The 15,629-nt window shown below is 37.5% G+C and overlaps 1 protein-coding gene across 2 annotated transcripts in view; it reads right to left on the reverse strand.

Annotated features, from left to right (window-relative positions):
• Nucleotides 1-12,885, reverse strand: part of Cytip (cytohesin 1 interacting protein) — a 69,915-nt gene extending 57,030 nt beyond the window's left edge. Inside the window, exons 1-2 of one of the 2 annotated variants that reach the window (XM_013142631.3) lie at nucleotides 12,764-12,885; nucleotides 11,246-11,345 (exon numbers count right to left, since the gene is read on the reverse strand). In XM_013142631.3, coding sequence (XP_012998085.1) covers nucleotides 11,246-11,248 — 3 coding nt within the window. In that variant the 5' untranslated portion in view covers nucleotides 11,249-11,345; nucleotides 12,764-12,885. The remainder of the gene's footprint in view (nucleotides 1-11,245; nucleotides 11,346-12,763) is intronic. The other variant, XM_013142630.3, reaches the window with a different exon arrangement.
• Nucleotides 12,886-15,629: the final 2,744 nt, after the last annotated feature.

Below are 15,629 nucleotides of genomic sequence, written 5' to 3' on the forward strand. Positions count from 1 at the left end.
ATTTAATGAACTGAAATTTCTTTAGCGTGCTGAGTCTCAGTGACCTCAACTACAAAATGAAAAAAAATTTTTTGGAATTACTCTGAAGATACAAAAGATGTCTAGGACAATGTGTAGCATATGATCATTCCAAAAAAAGGCACGAGTGGGACCAAGAGCAGCAAGGAAATTAATAAATATGTTTGGGATGCTGCTAGAATATTAATGAGAAAGAAGGAAATAAGCTGAGGTCCTGGATATTACATTACAGGTTAATCAAACTAAAGAACAACTGTGGCAACCTTTAGGATGCTAAGTTTGACGAAATGTGAGTGGGTGAAGTTTGTTTCCAAGCAGGCAGAGATGAATCCACTGAAGCATCCTGGAGAAATGATGGCATCACATCAGCCTCTCCACACAGATCTCTCTAATGAGTCTGTTCCCAAGCTGAGTTTCAAGGGGTCATTTTGCTATCCGTGACCCAATCTCTAGAGAGGTTAGATTCTGAAAAAGTCCTTGGGTCCAGTGAGGCACATGTAAGATTTTTGTTCCTGAAATCACCTTTCTTATTTTTTTCCTTTTTAATATGCATAAAATAAGCTGAAAAGACACTCCCACAACATCAACAATGCCATTATCACCAAGAGCAGACAAAACTAAAGTTGTTCATTTTCCCATTGCTTGCCAGAGGCCAGTCAAACTTCGTTTGATTGATTTCTTGTTCTATTGTCCTGGAATTTCCGTAATCTCAACGGATCCCCTAGAAGAGAGGCTCCTAGCATCGCACTTCACAGCTCTAAACCTTTCTTCTTTAAGTTCTAGAGTGCTTCTCTAGGAAACCTTCCAAGGTCAATCAAGTGTCCCTCTTGTGCACTGCTCTGTTACATCCTGGGGAGATTTTTCTCATCACATAATAGTAACAATTATCTCTATTTCCAGGAGACTCTAAAATCTTTGAAGATATTCTCATTCTCTCTCTCTCTCTCTCTCTCTCTCTCTCTCTCTCTCTCTCTCTCTCTCTCTGTTCTGAATGGATAGATGCTAGAATTAGAAGCCATGGATAGATACTAGAGCTAGAAGCAGCATACATCCATGGTTAATGACAATTGGATTCCAAAAGGAACAACTGAACATTTGTCATATACCAAAAATAAAATAAAATAAAAATAAAAAATCCTAGACTGATACAGCTCCATAATTCTCAAAACTTAGTGACTCCACATGCAGCTGAGTCCATCTATCCACATTCCAGTTTGAAATTAGCATTTTACATTTCTTATTGTAAAGCTGAAACCAAAATCATAGCTACAATAACAATAGGCATGTGCCCACTGAGAGAGGACCACCACAAGTGATGACATGTTCCTGCAAATAAGCACAATATAAACAGAGGAAAATTTGGAACTTGAGGTACATACAGTATTTGACATCAGCCAAGACCTTCAGAGAGAAAGTGGAGATGCAAGAAGAAAAAAGCTGAGTGTGGAGGACTGTGAATCACATGCATCATCTCCTTGGCTCAGCAGAGAAAAGTAGCAAAAATACGCCATGATGATTAATGCCCTGGGACTCAATGACATCACGCTTAGGAGATCTAACCACCAGATTCTCCTCCCCTAAGCAGATGGAGAACCCAGTGTAATCTTACTGACACCAAGTAAAAAGAAAATCCTCTTCTCATAAAACAACTCACAATGACTCAATAACAAATACATTTTTAAGTATTTAGTTTCTGTACAGATGTATTAAGGATAAATAAGCATGCTTATGTTTAAAATAAAATGTAGTGATATCTCCTAAAAAGAAAAGAGAACAATATTCTTTTCCACTAGGCCTACACAAGTGATCACTCTCTGCTGCAATATGGGATCAGGTGATGACTGAAATTTCAGAGTCATTTGAAGAGATAGAGAGAAACTGAAAGGCTAAACATGAGTGTGTGGACCAGGGACCATTATGTGGAACCAGTAGGTAAGGGTTTGACTCAGGGAAGGCTTGCAAAGAACCAAGAATCTCAGGAGAGAACTAACAATAAGGAACAGAAATTTTCCTAGTTAAGAAGAGCCTACAGGCAAGAAAAAGGAAATGAAGTGTTTTGAAGAAAATGCATACCTCAAATTCATTCAAGACACTTCAGAATTCCAACTGGATGAGCATAAGGAAAGTTGGAAACTTCCAAATATTTATACTATAGAAAATGAAAGCAATAGTGGAAACAAATTGCCTCTAATTTTGCTGCTAATAACCTTCCCCAACTTGTAATACAGCATGATTTGAAAAATCCATCATCAAACAAAATAAAGTGAAAGTGTTAGAGATTGAATTCCAAGACACATCCCTTTGAAAATATCTTCATTAGAATATTTCAAAGATAAAATTGAAAGCTATGAGATATCTATTTTAATTGATGAAGTCTATTGATACATTTTAGGGATATATAATGATCACATTCATCACGGGGAATGTGTACCTGTACATGATATATCTTGATTCTCCTTTTTTCCCATTTTCTTACCCTCCTTTCAACCCCTCGTTCCCTCCTTACTTACAAAAGGTTTGTTTCCATTTTTTCTCATCATTTTTTAAAAATTTTCCCTTTCTGGGCCTGGGGATTTAGCTCAGCGGCATAAGCACCTGCCTTGCAAGCAGGTGGTCGTGAGTTCGATCCCCAGTACCCATTAAAAATTTTTTTCCCTTCCTTCTTTCCTTCCTTCCTCTATTCCTTCTTTCCTTCCTTCCTTTATTCCTTCCTTCCTTCCTTCCTTCCTTCCTTCCTTCCACTTCACTCTTCCCTAATTCCCCTTCTCCTTTAAGTGTTTTCTTCGTTAAAATCATACTCTTAAGTGAAATAACTCACACTCACATGTAAATACTGCATAGTTTTTCTGTTGTGAGAAACCAAATATGTAAATAAGAACCAAAATCTATAATAGATTTTGTGAAATAAGGAAATATCTGTCTTTTTTTAAAGTAAATTTGTCTGAAGAACTGCTTTGCTTTAGATAACATCTGTCTTTAGTCCACATATTCAAAGGAAAACCTGCATAGGTCTTCCTTGGAGTTGATTGCTATACTCCACTGCTTAGAAGAAACCAACAGCATTAATTGCTCTAAGGTATTTATTTGCTCTAAACTCCACTCCAATTCTACATATTTTAATCTGAAATCACAATCTTGGGCCTTTCACCATTTCCAATGATCTTCTATTTTTTCTTTGCATTTCCCACTATTTTTCTTTCTATTTTTTATTTTAAATAAGTTTTCCCATTATTATCTGTTTGTTGCAGAAATTTGTAAAATATAGAGTATTCCACCACTACCACATCTAGCTTACTAACTTCAATTTTGTCTCCTGGTTCTTATAATGTAGTTTAAAACTCAGGTTTAGTTGTGAACACAGAAAAAGTTAATCTAAGAAAACAGAAGCCTGATTTCCTGGGATTACCATTTTTCTAGCAAATAAAGAGTCACTGTAGTGTTGCATCACTCACAGCAGTAACTGTGCTGCCCTGTATGTACAGCAGATTGACTGTCAAGTTTAAAGCTTCCAGGAAGACGTGGCCTCTCCTCACTTACCTGTGTTGCTCCCTGGTGATCCCGGACTCAGTAACTATGTGTATAAAGCAGAGAACAGGTAGAAGACAGAAATGTGCCTAATGATTTACTAGACATTCTCTGTCCACAAAGTGTGCTCATGTAACAATACATTACTCTGTCCCATGAAAAAAAGTGATGGGGCCTCCCTGGTAAGCAGTCGTGGCTTGGGCAAGCAGCCCCAGAGGGAGAATCAGCCAGCATCTCCCAAGATCCATGCCATGTTGGAACTTAGTGTACTGGGAAACCAAGCAACCAGCCCGCCTCCCTGGTAAGCAGCCATGACCTACCAGTGAGCGAGCCGAGAATCAAACATCCCATCCCTTCCCTCCCTCCCCATTAGCAAATGGGAGCCTGAGGTCTGAGCAGCTCTTGGGAGGTTGACCATATGCAATATAGCAAATAGGGGGGATTTTCTTCTACCATTTTCTTAAAGCAAATATTGTTATCACTGTTTTGCTTTGTTTGGATTAATTGTATTGCTCTATTGAATATTCTGTTTTGATTAGTTCTATAATATTCTGTATTTGGTTTGATTTTTCTATACCTAATTGAAAGAACAACTATTGTGAAGATAACAAAATGTACTCTGGCACCCTGTACTGTTATCCCAGTAACCTGCTGTGACGTTCTGTACCAATTTCACTGTACTGTTTCAACTGGCTTTGTTCTGTCGTGTTCTGTTGTATTTCACTACCTTCAAAATTTTTTAAAAAATGATGAAAGTTGTCATCTATTTAGAAGCAGCTCTCTTCATTTTACTTTCCAGACCTCTTAACAATTTTTAGACTGATTACTCTTAATATAACGCAGTTTAAAGGCAGCTTTAAGTTCAGAGAAAATTAAGAGGACAGTACAAAGAGTTCTTACATGAACTCCATAGCTTATACTAACATTCACTCTCGCCATTATATGTTCTGTTGATTTTGACAAATGTATAATTACATATATTCAACATACGGCATTACACAGGATAGTTTCATTGACCTAAAAATCCTCTGTGCTCCATGTATTCATCTCTTCCTCCCCTTCAACCCCTTATCTTTGTACTAGCTCTATTGTTTTGCCTCTCTATACAATGCCATACACTTAGAATCAGACAAAGGTGTGCCATTTTCTGATGGGCTTCTTTCACACTGCAGTACGCATTTAGGCCCCATCGTGTCTTTTCATGGATTGATAACTCATTTCTTTTTAGCTCTGACTAATATTCCATTGTGTGGTCCACAGAGTTTGTTCATTCACCTCCTGAAGGACATCTTGAGTTTTTGTGTTTTGGCAATTATGACTAGAGCTGGCATAAGCATGTATCTGCAGGGTTTTTTGAGGCTTTAAGGTTTCAATTTATTTGGGGAAAAAATCAAGCAATGCAATTTCTTAATTCTGTGGCATTATGGTTTTTATCTGGATGTCCCCCCAGAGTTTCATGCACTCTTAAGTGGGGATTTGGGGAGGAGATTATGTGGTACCAGTCAGCGCATTAGTCCACTGATGAGTTCTAGCTAAAGGTAATTTCGGGAAGTGAAGTCTGGCTGGAGGAGGGGATCACTGGGAGTGTAGGCTGCAGGTCCATCTCTTTCCTACTCCTTCCACTCTCACTCTGCTTCCCGCTGTCAAGCCTCCCACCTGTTTCTCCTCTGCCATGTGGCACTGCCTTGGAGCCAGCCAACTATGGACCAGAAACATCTATAAACCTGTGAGTCAAAATAAACCTTCACTTCTTAGAGTCATGAGGGCTGGGCATTGTGTTTCAGTGATGAGAAAGTAGCTAGGAGGTATCCTAAGATCACATTTAGTTTTTTCATACTGCCAAACTGTCTTCCAAAGTGGCTGTGCCATTTTAATTTCCCACTATTAATAAATAAGAGTTTCATATTGGTCCATATCTCACAAATATTTTGAGATATTTTGAATCAGAATTTTGGGTTTTTACCACTCTAGTAGGTATATAATGTTATTCCATTATTTTTACTCTAATGACAAGCTCTAATGACATATGAACTAGGACATCTTTTCATTTATTTTTTTATTTTATGGAGAAAAGGGAAAACAAAATTTCATAACAAAGTAATAGGAGAATCATAATAAACACATTACATGTTATCTTTAAAGTAGTTGCTCAGGGTACAAGATATGGACATAAAATTTTCTCCAACTGATATTAGCACAAACCTTCCTCTTTAATGAACTAAGAGACACTAATAGTATAACTGACTTGCATTTTGTCTCGTTTCCCTGCTGTCCTTTCCTTCTCCACCCATCCTAGCTCCTTTTTTCTGTTCATCAATTTCTTCCCATTTCACAATCTCTATTGTAACTTTTAGACCTTATTTACCCTTTCAGTGTCTCACACACAAGGGAGACTACACAATGTTTACATGAGTCTGATATATTTTACTTAGGAGTATGGTCTCAAGTTGCATTCATGTACCTATAAAAGTCTCCAGTTTATCCTTCTTTGTGGCTAAGAAGTGTAAAAACATCACATCTTATTTATCTATTCCTCAGCTGATGGGCATTTGGGTTGTTTCCAAGATTTAGCTATTATAAATTGTGCTGTTATAAACATGGGTACACATATATTGCTGAGGTATGATGTGTTTAATTCTTCTAGGAAGACATTCAGAAGAATAGCTGTGTGGAATGAGACCTTTAATTCTATTTTTTTTTAGGAATCTGATTTCCACAATGGTTTTATTCACTTCTTAGATGAAGAAATATAAATGGCAAATAAATATATGAAAAAATGTTCAATAGTACTAGTCATTTGAGGCATGCAAATGAGATTACATGTCACCCAATAAAGAATGGTTATCTCCGAGAAATCAACCAACAAAAAATCATGAAGGGGCCATGGGAAAAACGAACCCTTCTCCACTGTTGGTGGGAGGGTACACTGGCTTTCATTTACTTATTTACCATCTTTTACTCTTCTTTGATGAAACACCTGTTCACATATTTTGCACAATGAAACAAGTGGTCTGTGTTCTTATTGTTGAATTTTGTGAGTTCTTTGCATATTTTGGATACAGTTTTTTCATTAGATTTTCACTTTTATATCAGTTTTTGCACTGTAAAATATGCAAATGTAACAAGCTATTGAATGCATGCCTTCCAGTTACACAAGAGTTAGCAATTAGGAGCCCAGTGTCAAGAATAAAACAAGACATGTGGTAACAACTGAAGTCAACTATCTTCTTCAAGAGTTAGTACGCAGTAGGGAAATGATTCTCAAATTTCACCTTAAACTGTGCCCCTTCCCTCACTAGTCAAATCTAAAAAGAAGATGAAGGTGGAGAAATAGAAGGGGAAAATCATCCCCTTCTATTGGTGAGAGGAGGGAGTGAAGCATGTCCCTTTCACCTCGCACGACTCAACCAAGTGCAAAGGTCGCTCTGAGAATACTCTTAAAGCCTGAAAGTGTTACCTAGTGGGAGGAAAAGTTAAAATTTTATTCTCAGCTTTGATACCTTCACCTGCAGTGGCCTTGCCAATCCATCCTCCACAGGTAAAAGAAACGCAGGAAAGAGCCCACATTCAGGGCAACCTACAGGCTTGTGTCCAGCCAAATATAGTTGGAAAAAATAGCTGTTTGTGCTGCCTTGACGTATTCCATTCACAGGGCCCTGGCAGCAGGATGTCTGAGGTGGGGGAGTTTCACGAGGGAGGTGTTACTGGAGCTGGCTCTGCCATCTGTGCAGTGAGGAGGCTTCCAAGGCCGTGTAGATTTGAGAACTCGTATGCAGAGCCTTACATGAAGAGGACATCAGCCTGCCACTTCGGCCCAAGACACCATAAAACACTTACACAGAGGACACATGGCAACTACCCAGTCGAATGTGAAGGAAGTGTCCTTTTATACTCTCTTTTCTTCCCCAAACAACCTCAAACTGTAGAACCCTTGAAGGAGGAGGAGGAGAAGACTATACCCAAAGAGGGAAACGACACCCCTCTCTTCCGCCTGGAAAACCTTACACCTGACTAATTATTTGCAGGGGAGAGCTTTAAACTGGATTGAGATTGAAACTATTATATGACTGATTTTTCTGTTTTTTCTGTTGTTGATGTTGCTGTTGTTATTTGACCAAAAGATCCTGGTGTCTGCCCAAGGAAAAGGGACATTTGACAAATAATTTAATTATTTGGAGAAAAATATTGCTACTTTAATATATAGGCCAAGAAAAGTATAGTAAACACATCAATAATAACATTGATCTTACTATTAGGAAATTAAATATAAACTAGAAAATTAAATATAAAATCCACATTAAAAAAATAAGATACTCTAAATCAAAGAGCAAACTCTACAGGATTAAAATTGATGACACTCAAAATAACAGATGTACAGTGTGTTACAGGAGTAGAAATATGTTTTAAAGTGTAAAAAAAAAAACCTGGATTCAAATTCTCACTCTACTGTGTATATTGATCAAGTATTTTGATGAATAGTCTTCAATTTAATTTTCTTTGGTGCATTATTATAATTAAATTGAGTCACAAACTATTAGGAAGCCTATGATAGACATAGATTTAACAGTGGGAGGTTTCTTCAAAGAAGTTTAAAATTTTATTTTCTCAAGACAAGATGTCACACATTGCCCCCCATATTCATAACAGTTTTCATGGTATTTTTTTCTCATCTGAGGACGTTAGAGGAAAGTAATAAACCATATATAACAAATTAATAAAATAATATGATGTTATGGTTCTTACCAAAGACTAGGACAAATGATAATAATACCTAATGTTTTCAAGAAAGGCTAAAATGGTAGGCAATATTCGGTACAAGCCTCTCAAAATAGGAGAAATAATGCTCACTAAGAAAGGTGAGATGTTGTGCGTCCACCGTCCACCACGTGGGCTGAGTTAGAAACACTGGGAGCAGAAACACAGGACGAAGGGAAGAGGCTGGGACGACATCGCCCAGGAGATTTTCCAGTCCTTTCTCAAGCACTTTACTCAATTATAAAAGCATATCTACGAAGTAGTTGTCATAATCTTATTTTCACTAATGAAATTGAGACACAAAGAGATTGCTTTATGGTTTTTGCAAGATCACTCACCATAAACAGTACATGAAAAGTTAAATTCAGATTACTTGGATTTCTAATTTTATTATCTTTCCATTATATTTTTAGGTTTCTCAAGCAGTAACTTGGAATAAATTAGTGAAATGCTAAAAGAATATTTCATTTAAAAAGTTCCGTATTTTCTACCTCTGAGTTATCTCAGAACCCACAAGAAAAATGGTCATAACAGTGATGACTCCCAACAGGTTAGCGTAATGATTAATGATGAAATATGACCTACCAGGTGGCAGTTCATTTAAAAAATGATGACTCTTGTCACTACTTTCTTCATCATTTATTCACCATTAGTAATTCTATTATTACAGTTATTTATTGAGAAGACATCAGTTACATCTAGAGATGTAGTCAAAGTATATTTATACTTGCCATATGGTGAAAAAACCTAGAAATTATGGTTCAACATAAAGAAAATGCTTCAAAAATAGCGTTTGGTGATAACTTAGGTGTCCTGGTTTACGGACTATTCTGCCAATGAGAAAAAATATAAAGTAAAAAGTTGTGTTTTGTCCCATTATGTATGAGTCATATTACCGTGGATCTGGACTAAAGGGGAACCCAGAAGATAAGGACAGGGAGGCTGACTGGTTTGGATTGAAATGACGGTCTCATCTCACTTCACCCCTCTCACCCGCATCATATTTTTGCTGTAACTATCATGCCATACATACATCTATGCACTCCAAATTTCATCTGTGTTTTTAAGAAAGGTATATAGGCCACCAGTACTGTTTCCTCTACTCCTGATTTTTCTTTTCAGGGAGAGCGCTTGGCATCAGTCATGTGTGAGCTGGCATCACACTGAACCACCAGAGAAGCATTTCATTTAATTTCAGCCTGTTTGATCATTTTAATCACTGCTCCTTTCCTCTCTTTGACTATTTTTCTTTTTCATTCAGTACTTCCACACCGGGTGAGTGGCAGATACAAACAAATCACAGAATTTAATGCATTTCACTTCATTCTTTTTTAGCAGTTCTCATAATGGTTTTCCTGAGGAAAATCAATTAAACTATTGACTTAAATACTATTGTGGGATCAATTATAATTCCAATTAACTGTGCCATCTGGGCTGCTCATTACTACTCTTGAAAAAAAGGCTTGTGAGAGTGACAAAGTATATTTCCTATTCTTATTTTTATTCATCGTAGTCTAAATCTACCTGCAGACACTGGTCCTGGACCCTCAAGACCCAAGAACTATCTGCAAGCTGGCAACAATTGGCCTCTATCTGTAACCATTTTTCTGTTTACAGAGGACCTCAATGACATCCTTCGCTCCTCCCCACAAGGGGTAACCTTTACTAATTGCTTTATTGTGTGCCAGTCACCCTGCTAATGCACTTTTCATGCCTTATTAATTCAAATCCCCTAAGGTAGACAATATTGTTCTCCTCTTTTAAAAAGGATGAACTGACTCTTAGAGAAGAAAGCACCATGTCCAAAATGACAGGATGTTCAGATGTGGGTCCCTGTGACACAGGTGCATCCTATCCATTTTGGCTGCCTTGAGCCTCTCTCAGGTGCAGGGTCCTGGAACCTCACACTAACAGCCCTCTAATGAAATTAACAAGTTAGAGAAACTCCAGAAACTTTACATCAAAAATGAAATTCTTGCAAAAAAAAAAAAAAAATTGCCAGAGACACACACCTACCTGCCTTGGAGTTGCTAAATCAAAAGCACCAGAGGTGAGACACAGGACCGGAAGTTGAACCTTTTCCAGGGATTGGGGGGTCACACACAGAAGAATCCAACATCCACTACACTGTGTCTTTCCTCCTAGACACCAGTGCAAAAACTGAAAGCTTCCTAGAGACAATGCTCTGACCCCTGGTGGTCTAGTTCAGAAGTGTAATTCTAACTTGAACCTGGGTTTGGGGAAATACTTTGAGTCTTATTCAAAGTTCACCTTTTAGTTGGTGATTTATTTGATTACATTTCAACGGCCTTTGGCTGACCTCCGATCACTTTATTAGCTCCCGTCTCACAGAAAGCATTCAAAAGTAACTGGTTTTCTGACCTTTTAAGTAGCAATGACAAAAAACAATACCCCCTTCAATTAGAATGATTGTTGATTATTTTTTGAGGATGACACAGATCTGAAAGGTCAAGAATTGTTGGCCTTAAAAATGCTGGAGTACATACACACAAGAAAATGATAGGTTTCCACCCCACCCTCTCTCGCAGCTGCCTTAACCTGAATTTGTCATTAGACTATTATGTTTGAGTTCTGGTTCTTTGCTAATTTACACTTAGCCTCTCATCGGCTCCTTCTTTCCTTTTAGTAAGAACTTTCAGCTTTCTAAATGAACTTCTTCTCTTTAACATTCTTGAAATGAAGTCACACACATATTTGTTAAACTTTTCTATTACAAAACGTGTCTACATGTTATAAACTTGACATCTGCCTTAACAGACATTGCCACCATCAAATCCACTGACTGTGTACTAAAAGAAGAGGTCTCATGATAATCAATGACATTGATAAGCACTTCCTTCACATTTGTTTATTTTCTCTTCTCTATCAGGTCAAAGAAAGGTATGCACAATGAGAATCAACCCTCATGCTTCAAACCCAGACTTACCATAGAACTGCTGCTAGCAAACCTCAATAAGTGAACACTCCTGGTCTTCAAGCCAGAGCCTGTAAGTGCTCCTCTACTCCACTCACACGGTTCTCAGCCCCTGCAACACAATGGGACAGTAACACTTGGAAAAGGAAACACAATCTCACTCTAACCCAAACTGCCCGTTTCATCTATCCCAAACCAAGCTCCTACCTATTTATTTCAAGACATGGACAGTGAGACACAAATAGAGAGAAGAAAAACAAAACAAACATGTAATGATGGCTATGTGATTACCAAGCCCTGTGTATATAGGGAATTTAGTCTATAGTGAGTCAAATTAAAAATGAATCCATTTTGTAATACAGGGTCACACGCAGAGAAACGCTTTACAAGTGGCTTTTAGGAGGACTGCAGTATTTCAGAGTTCTAAATGCTACTATAATCTAACAACAAAATGTATTCTTTTTGCTTTCAATTGGAAGTGAGTTTCTTTGTCTAATTTTTGTTATTTAAAAAAAATCTAAAGTCCTACTTTTTGTTAACTTCATGCTGTTCTGTTAAAGCCAAGCTTGAATTTCTGTTTGAAGAAAAATAGACTTCTTTTTCATGATTTTTTAAACAGAATATCGTGTTTGTTTTTGTGCACATGATATTCATTCCAGTCCCTAGAAACAAATTTTAGAGAGAGAAAATGGTGCTATTGGAAAGCAATGACCACAGAAACACGGTATTGTGGAAATTTCCCACCCTCACGGAAAGCCTCATGATCTAGTTTGGAAAACAAGTCACTACAAAAAGTCATGGAAATAGAAACTGTTCCTGCTCAAGGCAAAATCTGCCACTCAGATTCATTCTTTATTTTGAGCTTGTAATTGACTCTCCCTGTATTACTTTAAGATATTTATTGTATAAGATCAGTTGAAAGTTAATATGTTGTAACCTCAAAAAGAAAAAAAAAAACTCTCCTGCTTGAAGTTATTCATAAAAGACATTCATTTTCCATAGAAAACAGTTTTTGCTCTCCAAATCATATTTGAACTGTTTAATTATTGGACTCCTAAATACAAAGACAATTTTAAAAATAGTAACAAACACATTGGAAAGCATCACACCCGTGACTAACCATTTGTGAAATAGAATCCCTTTATTTGCCACCATAAAATAGAAAGAAATTATGGAGAAAGAAATCATAATAGTGAAAATTTTGCTCATACAAAAGAAATCTGGTTTATCTTACGTGTTCCTTCTAATAGAACTAAAACATTTTGCTGCCTGCTACTTGTCAAGGTTTTGAATTATTTGTATTATGCACCTAAAATGAAGAAGCCAGTAGTTTTGGTAAATGTTCTCAATTGCCAGATGACAGTTCTGTCTCCCCTTCAGAATCTAGGAAACTCATGAGTCTGTCTGCTCCACAGTTCCTCCATAGCTGGTCAAGCACCTCAAAACTCATTTGTACCAACCCGAGTTTCATTTCCCCAGAGTCTCCTCCGAAGCCTTTAGAGAATTTTACACGCTTTGCTGGGTCCCTACCTGAGCCTAGTGCAGGCGCTGCCGGAGGAAGGCGAGGAGGCCTTGGGCAGAGAGCTTAGAGCAGCCTGAAGGGGTGGAGTGAGGGTGGTGCACATTTCAGGCACCTGGAGGAAGGGAAGGCGGAGGAATTCCTGTGCCACTGCAAACACCATACAGTGCCAACGAAAACACCATTCTTTTTCCAAGAAGTTCAAAGCACTTTGTAAACATTAACTCATGAGACCAAGTAGTCATAGAGGAAGTTTTGCTTTAATACGCACTTGAGGTAACTATTGCAAGCAACATCATTATATAAAGGACCCCATTCATTGTTTCATTATTTCTCAAGTTATTTTTTGAGCACCTACTTTGCACAGGTCGCTAGAGGCAAAGGGACTTTGAAAGGACTGTCTCATTACTCCATGCCCCTTTGCTTGTTCACTCAGGATGAGGCTGCCCCTCTTACTACGCTTATTCACACCTTATTCTTGCCAAATTGCTTAACAGGACAATCCATTCTTCAGAATTCCCACAAGATACTAAGCGCTGAGCAAACACATATAAAAAAATCAAGTTATCTACAAATCTCATTATAATCATAGGAATTGAATGTAAATTCAAAATGTCTTTTTTTAATGCACCATAAACTTTGCTTAATGCACCATAATCTTTAACTTTGTGGAACTGTTAGAGGAAACAAGCAGTTAAGATCAGTAATATCAAGCCGAGCAGTTTATGTAAAAAATCTACATTTATTATTAATCAGATAAGGAAGCAGAGTCTTTATCCTTGGGTCTTTTCTGACCTTTTTCTTTTAGGTGACAAAATGGCAATTCAGATACAGAAAATGATTGATATCATTTCTAAATCTTTGTCTTTTGGCAATGAACTCCACAAAGAGAATATTGGGTTCCAAAACTAAAGAAGAAAAGAGGCTTGTGATTGTGTTTTAGTAATGCATGGGATCAATCAGAAGGAACTCAATCTGTTGTCTTTTAAAGATGCAAGGTAAGGATTTCAGTCTGGTCAGGGAGTCATTAACCCAGCCCAGCTTGAGCAACTATAGAGCCTACTGTGAGTCTCTCTTAGAAACTTACATTTAAAATCACAGGGAACTATAATACCATTTACGACCCAACTTCCCTCCCTAGTAAACACTTACATGACTGAATGACATATCATAATAGTGATCTAACAGGCAAAAACATGCATACCCAGTGAAACTCAAGCACCACATCTCAGCAGTTAAACAACATCTTCACTAGGTCCCAAACTTTCCATGTCACCCTTCTCATCACTAACCACAGCCACGGCACTGATTTTCACAACACCATGTCATTGATTTCTCATTCCCTCTGCCTTGAGACCTACTCTCTCTCAGACTTCACACTATACACACATATACAAACACACACTTCATTCGCACAGCAAATGTCATCCTTCAATGTCGGATGACATATCAAAATGATTTTAAAACAAATACAGGTAAGGATGAGAAGAAAAGGGAAATCTCATGTGCTGCTGGTGGGAATGTAAATGAATACAACCATTATGGAAAATAGCATGGAGGCGCCCCAAAAACACTAGAACTAAAAGTACCACAAAGCCCAGCAAGCCTAAAGCTGGGCTATATTCAAAGGAAACAACAACAGCACTGCAGCTCTGTTCACACTATCCAAGTTTGGATCTAGATCTCCCCAAAGTCTCATGTGTTCAAGGCAGGGTCTGGTCAGAAGGGGTTGGGCAGGGGAAGGGCCTTATGGAGTGTATTCTTGTCCTGGCTCCATGCTCTCTCTCATTCTGGGTCATAGGGAACGTGCAACTTTCCTCTGCCCTTCTGCTGTGCCAGTTCTGCCTTGGCCAACGAGCTGTGGACTAAGTCCTCTGAAAACTGAGTCAAAGTTCACCTTTAAGTTGCGGAGGTCAGATATGTCATCACATTGATGGGAAAGTCACTAGTATACCAATTGATAGAATCAAACTAGGTATGCACTGATGGGTGAATGAGTAAAGAACATGTGGCACATATACACAAAGGGAATATTATTCAGCCATAAAAAGAACAAAAGTATGTCTTTTTCAGTAACATAGATGGCAAAGTAGAGCATTGGGCTATGAGAAATAAGGGGAGAAAGACAAATATCATATGTTCTCACTTATACATGGAAGCTAAAGTTGATCTCAAGGAAGAAAATACAGCAGCAGCTATCAGAACATGGGAATGGTGAGGGGAGATACAGGAAGAGGACAGTTAATGGACACAGGAACAGGTGAATAGAAGAGATAACTTCAGCATAGTAAGATAATTATGACAATGATTAAGTGATTAATTAAAACAACTAGTAAAAATTTTAAATGTCTCCAGTACAGAGAAATTTTGATTTGAATATATAAATATAATATTTATTTGAGGATATCAATATGCTAATTAATCTGATCATTTTACATTGTTTACATGAAATTTGACACTGTAGTCTATATACATACATATAGTATTCAGTTGTCATCCACCAATTATATATATAAAAAAGACCACCTGAAATCTAGTTATTTCTTTCCTAATTTTCTTATCACCAGCTTATGTCTCTCACTCATACATACATACAAACACACACACACACACACACACACAAAACTAAAGCCTGAATATCTCATGTACAGAGGTCAGTGCTTATTCCTACATGTCTTCAGCAACTAGTGTTAAGAGTTGTAGAACTTGAATTTTGTAGAACACATGGATACAGCACTTGCTAAGGCTGGCAAGATGATCAGTACACTCAGGATTTTAAAAATTCTTTAATTAAACAGAGCTTTTCACAAGAAGAATCAAATCAAGTCATTTATTTTAAAAACTAATCTATTATTTTCAACTAAAGAACTACACATT

Source organism: Cavia porcellus, unplaced genomic scaffold (assembly GCF_034190915.1).
Source record: "Cavia porcellus strain 051 isolate PalLab524CR breed Dunkin Hartley unplaced genomic scaffold, mCavPor4.1 scaffold_12, whole genome shotgun sequence".
Classification (NCBI taxonomy): Eukaryota; Metazoa; Chordata; class Mammalia; order Rodentia; family Caviidae; genus Cavia; species Cavia porcellus.